Here is a 12,625-nt window from a genome sequence, read left to right as displayed (position 1 = left end):
CTTTCTTTGCTCATCCATAAGAAGCAACTCCTCATCCGTTAAAATTTTATCATGAGATGGTAGCAAATCAGAGACATCTTCAGGCTCCACTTCTAATTCTAATTCTCTTGCTATTTTCACCACATCTTCAGTTACGTCCTCCACTGAAGCCTGGCACCCCTCAAAGTCATCCCTGAGGGCTAGAATCAGCTTCTTCCAATACCTGTTAATAATTGCCATTTTGACTTCTTCATACAAATCACGAATGTTCTTAATGGCGTCTAGAATGGTGACTCCTTTCCAGAAGGTTTTCAGTTTACCCAGATCCATCAGTGGAGTCACTGTGGCACCTATAGTCTTATGAAATACGAGGTGTGATAAGAAAAAATATGGTGAATGTTTAAATTTAAAAAATGTATTATAGTAAAAGACACATTGCCGTTAATCCTTCTCAAACACTCCCCCTCACTTCAACCACACTTATCCCATCATTTTTACCACTTTCTGAAGCAGTTCTGGAAGACTTTCATGTCTTTAGTTGTGCTGTTGTGGCTGCCTGGGTGTCCTGAATCCATTCAAAACGTTTACCTTTCATGGTCATTTTGACTTTGGGGAAGAGTCAGAAGTCTCTTGGTGCCAGATCCAATGAATAAGAGAATGAGGACTCACCATAATGTTTTTATTTGACAGAAATTGCCGTACCAGAAGCGATGTGTGACATGGAGCCTTTTCCATTGTGATCAAAACATATGGTGAATGCTGCTGCCAAGTGCCATCCAATAGAAAGGCAGGGATCTTTGACATGGGAGGCAATGTGTTGAACCTTAGTAACAGCGTGTGACAAGTTTCAACTTATTTGGTGTAATCAGTTGGGTGTAAGCTATGGTTGAGAGAAGGTGTGTTTTAAAGTGTGCCTAAAATCATCCTCCATCATGACAATGCTCCTGTGTCACACATCGCTTTTGGTACGGCAATTTCTGTCAAATAAAAACATTACAGGATGTCGTCATCCACCTTATTCACTGGCTCTGGCATTGTGCGAATTCTGGCTCTTCCCCAAAGTCAAAATGATTCAGGATATCGAGGCAGCCACAACAGCACAACTGAAGAACTAAAGACACGAAAGAGGACTTCCGGAACTGCTTCAGAAAGTGGCAAGAATGATGGGATAAGTGTGTTCGAAGTGAAGGGGAGTATTTTGAGAGGAATTAATGGCAATGTGTCTTTTACTATAATGATATTTTTTTATTTAAACATTTACTGTATTGTTTGATCACACCTTGTGTATTATTTTTAAATAATAGTCATGTGCCGCAAAATGACTTTTTGGTCAACGATGGACTACATATGACAGTGGTCCCATAAGATTATAATGTAGCTGAAAAATTCCTGTCTCCTAATGACATTGCAGCCACCTCGATATTCTAGTGCAACGCATTACTCACATGTTTACGGTGATGCTGTGTGAACAAAACTGCACTGCCAGTCATATAAAAGGATAGCACATACAATTATGTACAGTATATAATACTTTATAATGATAATAAAGACTGTATCACTGGTCTATATATTTACTATACTTTTTATTGTTATTTTAGAGTATACTCTTTCTACTTATATAAAAAATGTTTACTATTAAACAGTATGCCATTTTACACCAGCAGCAGCCTCGTACATTTTGTGTTTCCTGCGTTTCTTGATTACATCATTTTCTCTTGTGCTTGATTTAATCTTGTTTTGCATGGGAGCATGCTGTATAGGCGTGTAGCCTCGAAGCAATAGGCTGTCCCGTGCAGCTTAGGTGTGTAGTAGGCTATATCATCCAGCTTGCTGTAAGTGCTATGATGTTAGCATAACGGTGAACAATGTATTTCTCAGAACTATCCCCATTGTTAAGTGGCAAATGTCCGTAATAAGACTCCTTGATCCATGGGCTGCAGAATGGATGTTGTGTTGGCAGGCATGAAAACAACATTAATCTCATTGTACGTCTTCATCAGAGTTCTTGGGTGACCAGGTGCATTGTCAATGAGCAGTAATCTTTGGGGAAAAAAAAAGGTAAGAATTTTTTTTTTTTGGAGCAGTAGGTCTCAACAGTGGGCTAAAAATATTCAGGAAACCCATGTTGTAAAAAGATGTGCTGTCATCCAGGCTTTGTGGTTCCACTTATATAACGCAGGCACAGTAGATTTAGTATACCGTGTTTCCCCAAAAATAAGACCTAGCCAGACAATCAGCATTCTTGTTTTATTATAAGACCGGTCTTATGTAATATAATATAATACCAGATCTTATATTAATTTTTGCTCCAAAAGATGCATTAGAGCTGATTGTCTGACTAGGTCTTATTTTCAGGGAAACATCGTAATTCTTAAGGACTCTGGGATTTTTGGAATGGTATATGAGCATTGGCATCACCTTAAAGTCAGCTGCCTTCACCAGCTGCATTAGCCCCTAACAAGAGAGTCCACCTATCCTGTGAAGCTTTGCAGCCAGTTATTGACTTCTCTTCTTTAGCTATAAAAGTCCTAGATGACATCTTTGTCATCTTAACTATTTTCAAGTGTACTGTTCAGGGGCATTAAGTACATTTACATTCTTGTGCAACCATCATCACCATCTCTGGAACTCTTTTTTTCCTTGCATAACTGAAACTCTGTATCCTTTAAACAATTACTCCCCCATTACTCCCAACTCCCACCCCAACAACCACCATTCTATTTTCTGTCTCTATAACTGTAACCTCATATGTGTAGAATCATAGTATTTGTGTTTTTGTGACAGGCTTATGTCACATAGCATAATGCCCTCAAGGTTCATCCATGTTTTAATATGTGTCAGAATTTCCTTACTTTTTAAGGCTGAAAAATTATTCCATTGTATGCATATATCCCATTTTGTTTATCCATTCATCCAGCAATGGAAAATTGGGTTGCTTCCACCTTTTGGCTATTGTGAATAGCGCTGCTATGAACATGGAGGTCAAAACAATCTCTTAACCCTAATAGAATGTAAACTCCGTAAGAGTCAATAGGATATATATCTTGTTCATTATTTTATCTCCAGGGTTGTATGTGACACATACCATAGCAGGTGCCCAATATTTTTTCGATCGGTGAATGAACCTCATATTTTTCTTTAGCAACTGTCTTGTAGTTACTTGCCTTCATAACAAAATTTAAGATTACTAAATCCACTTACTCAATGTCCATTTATTCCTTAGGTGGTTGCAGTGTTTTCTACCTGCCCTGCTCTACTGTAACTATTGCCAAAACCACTAGACACATTTTACTTCTGATATCACTTAATTTCTCCCCTACTTGGCACTTAAGAACTCTTTATTCCCTATGTTTCTATGACTAGAACCTCTTCTGACTTTTTTCCTATTTCTCTGGTTATTCTCATGTCCCTGAGGGATTTACAATATATTTAGGAGAGAAACATGTATACTACTAGTAAGTTCAGTGAAGTGTTGCAGAGTTTATAAAAGTTGGTATATGTATTGTGGGTGTACCAAGGAAGGTGTGCACAATTCTACCTGAGAGGAAATAGATGTGGTCAGGAAGGATTCATAGATGAGTGAACTCATTAATGTGAATGTTGAAAGATAAGGATATATCTACTGCTCTTCTCACTCAGTGCACTTTCCATGAAATCCTTCTTCCCCTGCCTTAACTTCATCTACCATCCATGCTCAGTTCATCCATGAGCTGAATACGTGTTCAATACTATCATCTTTCTCCCTAAGCCAGAACTTCAGAAGTGATCCCAGACAGGTTTTATTCACTCCACACATCCACTCAGTCACAGTTCTTACAAAATGTGTCTATCCATTTCCACTGACACTGCTGTGACTCAGCATTTTATCATTTCTTGCTTTAATTATGCAATAGTCCCTTAACTGACTGGTACTGACCTTTCTATCTCTCCACCTCAGTCTATCTTTCATATTGGTGCAGAATGGACTTCGTGGAATAGAAAACTATAACTACAGTCTGTAAGGGTCAGTCTCCTAGGGCACAGTGGCAGGGAGAGAAAGGTCAAAATGCTTCTGGATGGATAGGGATGCTGGCAAATAGAATAGCCGGCACAGGATAGTTCCTGTCAACTGAAAACATGAAAAAAGATGGGTTTTTTTCCTTTTTAATGTAGTGGTTTCCCATATTATTTGGGGTTTAAAATAGAGAAATTTTGCTTTGTTTTGGATAGTGCAGCCAAAACAAAGGTTCAAAAATCATTTCTATTTATAATGTAGAGAAGGTATGCACAGGACCAAAAATCATTTCTGTTTAAAAAAAGCAGCTTCCATGTATGTAGTTCAGAAGAGTGGAAGAGACCTAGAATAGCTACATATCTTCTCTGGCAGTTATCATTTGAACATTTCTAAAATACATCTTTCTCATAAATGATTTGAATGTGTTTTTTTTGCATTTTGCAATGACCATGAATATAATTAGAAGTAATAATGAGCTATATTTCTCTCCTTATAAGCTAACATTTATTTAAATGTCTAATAACAGAACCATCCCATATAAGTAACATTTCAATTAATGATAATGAGAGACTTTAAACAAACTTTTTGAAGTATACTTGTTCATTTCCTTTTTTCCCAGTATGTGGAAAATTTCCAGCATTTCTTATCACGTGGAAAGAGACAAGATAATTTGTCATGATGTATCTCAAAAATAGCATTGGAATATTTTAGTTCATATACATCACACTGTTCCTTTTCTGTGTTAGTTATCTCTGTCATAGATAATATTCCGGGGATGTTCAATTCATATGTAAGCAGAAATACGACAGAAGCCTCAACTGAAATAGCAACTGAGTTAGATTATCATTTAAATTATACCTTTAAATACCTTTTACCTAGGTTCACAATGGTGCGTAGTGGGAAAAATGGTGAACTTCATCTTAAACAGATTGCATATTATAAACGAACTGGTGAATATCATCCAACTACACTGCCAAGTGAGAGAAGTGGCATAAGAAGAGCGGCCAAAAAATTTGTCTTCAAAGGTAAAAGGAAGGCCCCAAATCTTGAATGTAAAATTAATATAGACGCTCTCCATATGGGTTCTTCGTGGAATCCTGAGAATTTCTGCGGTAATTGTTTGTTGCTAAACATTTACCAGTTGAATTGATGATGCCACTCATTCAAAAGCTAAGGAAAAACCACACTGAAGCTCACTGAAGGGCACTAAGCATGATGAGAACATTTAAAATCATAGACAGAAAATGATACCATGAAAAAAACAAAACTTGCCTAAATTAACCTCTCCTGCTTTTTGCCTCTAATGGAGTGCTTTGAAGCACTCATGTCACTGTCAATGAAGAATTTATTTGATGCTTAACATGAAAATGTTAACAAAGTTAACTTGTCTGTTTATTACATTTATTTCTGTGGTCCCTCCCCCACTGCCATTAAATAATTTCAGGATTACGTTTATTTTTGGACCCCCGAATCCTCCTAAATGGATTATATATTTGAAAGGTGATGATATATTTATCTTGAAAGATTATGATAATTTTTAGCTTTCTCTTCTTCCAAAGGGAAAGGGAAGAGAAGTTTAGAATGAGATAAGCAAGAAGTAGTCACCAGATAATTAAATGAATGTTGGTGCTAATAATGGGAGGTTTGCCTGGAGCTACAGAATTAGGCTTTTCTCAAAGCAAGTCAAGAAATTTCTAAGATGATAAGTAAATATCTGCTCATTTCTCCTTATGTACACCCCTTCAGATAACTCCCTTAAACACTTAAGAATAGGCATATCTATTACCTCTTAGGCTAAAGTGAGTATTCATTGATTAATTTATTTAATCATTTATGCAACAAATATTTACCGAGTTCCTACTGTGTGCAAATCACATTTTAGTTATTTGGGATACATTGATGAATATGATAAAGTTCCTGCCCTCAAATTGCTTACCTTCTAATTCAAGTAAGGACTGTTCCATGCAGCATGTGCTTAATTAAGCACATTAGTAGCTTAATGCTCTGTTCTGGAGTTTGAACAGTTAGTTACCTTATCCACACTGGAGAGGCGGTGGTTTTCTCCCGGCCCTGGTTGCTTCCTAGCTGTAGATTGTTCTCAGGTGTCTGTCCTCTAGAGGAGAACAGAGAACTGTCTCAGAATTAAGGTTCTCCCACTTTCTGGCTTTACCAACCCTAACTCCTACTCAAATCCAAAAATTTAGGAGAGGTGGATGCTTATAAAAATGCAATTATGATGACATACTGTTTTGGAAAATTCTGTTCCTGAAGTTGCTTATCTACAATTCATTTGCTAATTCATGCCATTTTTAGGAGCTGCCTGCAAGTATTTTTCTAGTTTGAGTACTCCCATGGAAAGATAATTGCATGCTCCCATAGTTACCATGTGCTTTGGTGAACAAGCTAGCTTTGCCTGTATTGCTAGATACAAAATTACAGCTGCTAGTGTTCCTCTTATGTGTCTAGTAGATGTTTAATGGCTGAGGACCTTTCAGATTGTATGCTAATCTCATTACAAATAAATATTCTGTTTTAGAGGGAAAAAGCTTTTAAACACCCACCATGGTTTAAAGAATAAACTATGATTATCTTAAAACTATATAGATCTCTAAACATTGCAATTATATCTTTTTGGTATCGTTTATTCCAGAAAAAAAGCTGTTTTATGTTGGAAAAGACAGAAAACAAAATCGTTTGGTAATTGTTTCAGAAGAAGAAAAAAAGAAAGTCCTAAGAGAATGCCATGAAAATGACACTGGAGCCCATCATGGCATATCCAGAACCCTTACTCTAGTGGAATCCAATTACTATTGGACTGCTGTGACCAATGATGTCAAACAGTGGGTATGGCTTACGTATTTAGAATATTTTGAATAATGTCTTTGTAATAGATATCCAAAATTCATTATTGCTCTAGATTTACTCTTAGTAGCCCTTCTCATTACATACTTTTTGTGTGGTAGTTTCTGTACAAAAACATTTAAAGGGAGTTTTATTTCCCTTCAAAATTCTTTAAAATCACTAAAGTATAATTTGAACTAGAAAAAAGCATTATTTAAACGTTATATTTAGATAGATTTTTTTTGTTTGTTTGTTTAGAACCAGATTTTCATCATTGAACTCTTTTGTACAAGCAAAATATAAATAGAGCCGAAATTCCTTTGACTAAATCATTACCTCTTGGATGGCAGTCATCCAGTCTTTTCTTGAGTGGTGAATATGTTCGTAAGTCAGGCCCAGTGTGTGTGCTCTCATCTTTTGTGCCTATTGACAGAAAATGTCAAATATAGAAGAAACCCAAAACCAACTAAATGCAAAATCGAGTTGTAAAGATAATGAAATTAGTGTGAGTTTTGTAACTTTATAACCCACTAGGACCTTCAACTTCTTATGATAGAAAATTCACCTAGGAATTCTGGGATTCTTGCTGGTAGATCAAGTGATCTCTACTCTTCCTAGTATACTCAATTTATAAATGGTAGGAATTCCTTGGTATGTATGTGAGATCCCTTTAATAATTATAATAGTGCATCAAAAAGACTATCATTTCAGGCATAAAAAAATTAAACCAACATTTAACAAAGTATCATTTGTGAGTTATCAGTTTATGAGTTTGAGAAGGTATTCCAAAGACCTCAATATTTGTATTTGCCTTTAGAATCTGCTACAAATTCCTTTACAAACATTTGAGGAAACCTTTGTCAAATCTTTGTCCTTTGAGAATGGAAATGATTTTTGGAAATAACCAGAGGTTATTTGTGCGTAAGTTGGAAAATAAAATTTTGGATCAAAAATAACTATAATGTAACAAGATCGTTTTTAAAACTTTGTTCAGGAGTTGGTTTGAAAGTAGTTTCCAAAGTGGAATTCCAGAAATATGTTGAGCAATGGCACCATCCATAAGTTGATCGATTGACTTCATCTCATTCGGATGAAAGCCCCATGACAGCATGAGCTTTATTTCTGTCTATTCTCTTTTCTCAGAACCTAACGGAATTTCTGGTATCTATAAATACTGTTTGAATAAAATTATGTATAATAAATATCTATTTAGATGAAAGAATGAACTTATTAGAGTGGTAACTTTGAAAGAAAAAATCTTTTCTTATAGAAATTTTTAAATATGATTTAAAAATTAGAGCAAACTTGTTTTAAAGATCTATTCACTTAATAAATATTTGTTGACTGTAAACCAGAATTATGTTCCATGTAAGACTCCTTAAGATGGTCATTGAATAGCGGTAGCAATTGATACTTGCTTAGTATCCTAAAGAGGAGTTTTTATTATGTTCTAGAATATTCCAAAATTTTCTTCTTTAAAACACAAATTTCCTACTAACCATTTTAAAGTTCAGATTTATAAGACTGCTTTTGTTATGTTGAATATATTAACATTTGTCTGTCTTTTCTTTATTGTGTGCCTGTTTTGTAGGTATATGCTTGTCAGCATTGTCAAGTGGCAAAAAATACAGTTATCCTAGCACCTAAACAGCACCTTCTCAAGGTGGAAAATCCGTGGAGTATTGTTACTGTTGATCTGATGGGCCCATTTCATACAAGCAACAGAAGTCATGAATATGCTATAGTTATGACAGATTTGTTCACAAAATGGGTTGTGATTTTGCCTCTACGTGATGTTTCAGCGTCAGAAATTTCGAAAGCTATTGTCAATATATTTTTCTTATATGGACCTCCTCAGAAAATAATAATGGACCAAAGAGAGGAGTTCATTCATCAGGTAAGACAAATGAGCTGCTTAGGTCTAAGATCGTATTTTGCTCCCTTTCAGTGCCCAGCACACCTGTAGATTGTAGGGTGTTTAATGAGTTTAGATAAATTGCTGCGGGCATAGAGGTTTAATTTTGCATAGTACAAAGGTAGTTGGACTGGAAATCAAGAGACCAGGATTTTAGTATTTATTGTGCCACATAGTAGTTGTAAATCTATCTTCAGGTTTCCTTAAACTGAAACGAGTTGGTTGGACCAAATAATCTTTCTTTACTTCTAGCTTAAAAATTGATTGATATGCACAGGGCGAATTGACTAAATGATGAAATACATCAATGTGCATGAATGAGAATATTCAATATAGAAAGGTATTGATTTTTCCCATATCAAAATTAATTTATGTAATTAATGAATTTCCAATCAGCCTTAAAAAGGAGGGAGGTTTCCCCCTTATCCTGGCCTTTTTCCAGATTAAAGTTAATCTGAAAGAATAAGCAGGCAAGAATATACATGAAAAATCTAAAAAGGAATATAATAATTACTAAACTTAAGGCATATTTAAAATCTTTTATAATTGACAGGGTACTGGTTTAAGAAAAATATCAGAACTAGCCAGACTGTCGCGGTTCACAGCACCTTTGATATCTCAGTCCAAAAGAAATACCTAAAGTTGTATTTATTAATAGTTATGTCCTGTGTCAGGGATCCCTAAGATATCTCCAGGTATTATGATTTATTGGAAAGACTCAGCAGGTGGTCATACTTATGGCTAAGATTTATTAAAACAGAAGAATATGAAGTGAAATAAGCAGAGAAAAAGCTCATGGGGAAAGTCTAGGGGAAACCAGTTACAAGCTTCCAAGATGTCCTATCCCATGAGAATCACACAGGGCATGTTTGATTCTCCCAGGAAGGAGCTGTAGCAACACATGTAAAATGTTGTCTACTATGGAAGCTCATTAGAGACTCAGTGTCTAAGATTTTTATTGAGAGCTGGTCACATAAGTACCCTCTGCTTGGTACGTGCCAAATTCTAGACTCCCAAAGAAAAAGAAGATGTTCAACATAAACCACCTTGTTTATATAAACCGCTTAGGCACATTGAGCCACGTTTATCATTTAGGAAATGGTGGAAATCCTCCCCAAATCCAAGTTCCTACACACTAATCCTACACACTAGTCCAGGGCCAACCTTATAATTAGGCCTTTCAAAGGTCTGCTATATGTTAACTCTTTTCTGCACAGGTCCTAACCACTTAACCATTTAAAAGATATACTCATAATTGAAAGAAAAAGTATTTTTATTTTATTCTTAAATAACCACAGTTGCTTACTAATGGGATGTGTGTACCTATTGACCACTGCTCAACTTCTCAAACCTTGGCATCAGATTGGACAGTGCCATCCTTATTTTCTGTTTCACATTGATTTTTACACAATAATTGCTTTTTATCATAACATCTACGCAAAAACCAGTTCTATAAAGATATGACATCATTGAAAAGAATATAGTCTTACCTACTGCTGAAATCATAAACCACCGTAAGCTAATAGTTTTCAACGTATCCAACAAAACCCTTGGCATAGAGTTTGGTAACCATGGTTAAAATTATAGAGGTGGCATCACATGAGTAGAATAGAGAAGGATTATTTAATTAATAGTATAGGTAACAATTTTCTAATTATTTCTATAATATGATTTTAGAGTTACATACCGCGTACCAAAATTACCTTGTTTTCAAGTAAATTAAAGAATTTATATTTTTAATTGAAACAAAAAATACAACTGACTTTTTTTTTTAATCTCTAGCGATTAAATCTCTCATTTTAGCAACAAAGGTAAAAATGTCAATGGAAAACATCACCAAATTTGGCTACATAAAAATTAGAAACTTATGTGTGGTAAAATAACCAAAACATAAAAGCCAAGAAGTAGGCCAACAAAAGTAAAGCAAATTCATGCAGGAAAAGGCTAATGTCTTTATAGAGATTCAAACAAATTTAAAAATTTAGTCAGTGGCAAAAACATAATTTACAAGACGGAATAAAAATAGTAAACATGGGAAAATATACAAACTCAGTATTAATGAGTAATGCAAGGTAAGACCACTTTCTGCTTATGTAATCAACAAAAATAGTAATAATGCCAAATAGACTACAGGTAGAAGAATATAGCTTTACATTACTGATAGCTTTGCAATTTGAAACTAGCTCTTTTTGTAAAGTAGTTTGCCAACTGTCCATTAAGAGATATAGATATATTTTTGTCTTCTGGTTAGCAGTCCTGTATTTAAGAATTTATTACAAGGCAATTATTTAAAGTATAGAAATGGCTCTTACTATTTATTATAAACACCACAATGCTATTTATTTTAGTGAAAGAATATCCTGAATATCCAAAATAACGGAAATGTTTCCAAAAAGTATGTGTAATCAGATGATGAAATATTTTGTAGCCATTAAAAATGATATTTACAGACTCCCATTTACAATTGCATCAAAGAAAATAAAAAAAGACCTAGAAATAAATTTAACCAAAGAGGTAAAAGACTGTAATCGGAAAATTGTAAGACATTAAAGAAGATACAAAAAACTGGAAGCATGTACCGTGCTCATGGATAGAAAGAATTGACATTGTTAAAAATCTCCATATTATTCAAATATCATATTATCTCCAATCTATACATTCAATGCAATTCCTATCAAAATACCAATAGCATTTTTCACAGAACTAGAAAATATATTCCTAAAATTTATATGGAATGTAAAATACTCCGAATAGCCACAGTAATTTTGAGAAAGAAAAACAAAGTTGGAGGTATCATGATACCTATTATCAAACTATACTATAAGGTTACAGTAATCAAACAGCACGGTACTGGCATAAAAACAGACACATAGATCAATGGAACAGAATACAGAGCCCAGAAATAAACCCACGTCTATATAGTCAATTAATCTGTGACAAAAGAAGGCAAAAATATACAATCGGGTAAAGATAGTCTATTCAATAGTGTTGGGAAAACTGGACAGACACATACAAAAAATGAAACTGGATCACCTTCTTACACCATATGCAAGAATAAACTCAAAATGGATTAAAGACTTAGAAAACCCGAACCCCAAAACTCCTAGAAGAAAACGTAGGTAGTAAACTCTCTGACATTGCTCTTAGTAATGTTGTTTCTGATATTATGCATTGGACAAGCAAATCAAAAGAAAAGAAAACAAATGGGACTAAATCAAACTAAAAAGTTTTTGCCCAGCAAAGGAAACCATTAAGAAAATGGAAATAGCCAGCCGAATGGGAGAAGATAATTTGCCAATGATATATCTGATAAAGGGTTAATATCCAAAATTTATAAAGAACTCAATACAACTTAACACTAAAAAAACTAACAATCCAATTAAAAAATGGACAGAGGACCTGAATAGACATTTCTCCAAAGAGGACAATGCAGATGGCCAATAGACATATGAAACAATGCTCAATCTCACCAATTAGAGAAGTGCAAATTAAAATCACAATGAAATATCATCTCACACCAGTCAGAATGGCTATCAATAAATCAACAACAAAAAAAGTGTTGGCGAGGATATGCAGAAAAGGGAACCCTCAGGCACTGTTGGTGGGATTGCAACTTGGTATGGCCACTATAGAAAACAGTATGGAGTTTCCTCAAAAAATTGAAACTATGACCCAGCAATTCCACTCCTGAGTATTTATCCAGAGAAATCCAAAACACTAATTAAAAGACATATATGCACCCCTATGTTCATTGTAGCATTATTTACAATAGCCAAGATATGGAAGCAACCTAAGTACCCATCAACAGATGACTCGATAAAGAAGATGTGGTACATATATACAATGGGATATTAGTCATAAAAAAAGAATGAAATGTTACGATTTACGACAACATG

The 12,625-nt window shown here is 34.8% G+C and overlaps 1 protein-coding gene across 4 annotated transcripts in view; it reads left to right on the top strand.

Annotated features, from left to right (window-relative positions):
- Positions 1-12,625, top strand: part of GIN1 (gypsy retrotransposon integrase 1) — a 30,052-nt gene that overhangs the window by 4,883 nt on the left and 12,544 nt on the right. For 2 of the 4 annotated variants that reach the window (XM_033110308.1, XM_033110309.1), the window contains 3 exons: positions 4,853-4,998; positions 6,624-6,817; positions 8,406-8,711. In XM_033110308.1, coding sequence (XP_032966199.1) covers positions 4,860-4,998; positions 6,624-6,817; positions 8,406-8,711 — 639 coding nt within the window. In that variant the 5' untranslated portion in view covers positions 4,853-4,859. Of the gene's footprint in view, positions 1-4,852; positions 4,999-6,623; positions 6,818-7,631; positions 7,736-8,405; positions 8,712-12,625 lie in introns of those variants that run through there. The other 2 variants (XM_033110311.1, XM_033110312.1) reach the window with 2 other exon arrangements.

This window comes from Rhinolophus ferrumequinum, chromosome 7, assembly GCF_004115265.2.
Source record: "Rhinolophus ferrumequinum isolate MPI-CBG mRhiFer1 chromosome 7, mRhiFer1_v1.p, whole genome shotgun sequence".
Lineage (NCBI taxonomy): Eukaryota > Metazoa > Chordata > Mammalia > Chiroptera > Rhinolophidae > Rhinolophus > Rhinolophus ferrumequinum.
The sequence above is the reverse complement of the archived record's forward strand: the minus strand, read 5'-3'. Positions and strand labels throughout refer to the sequence as shown.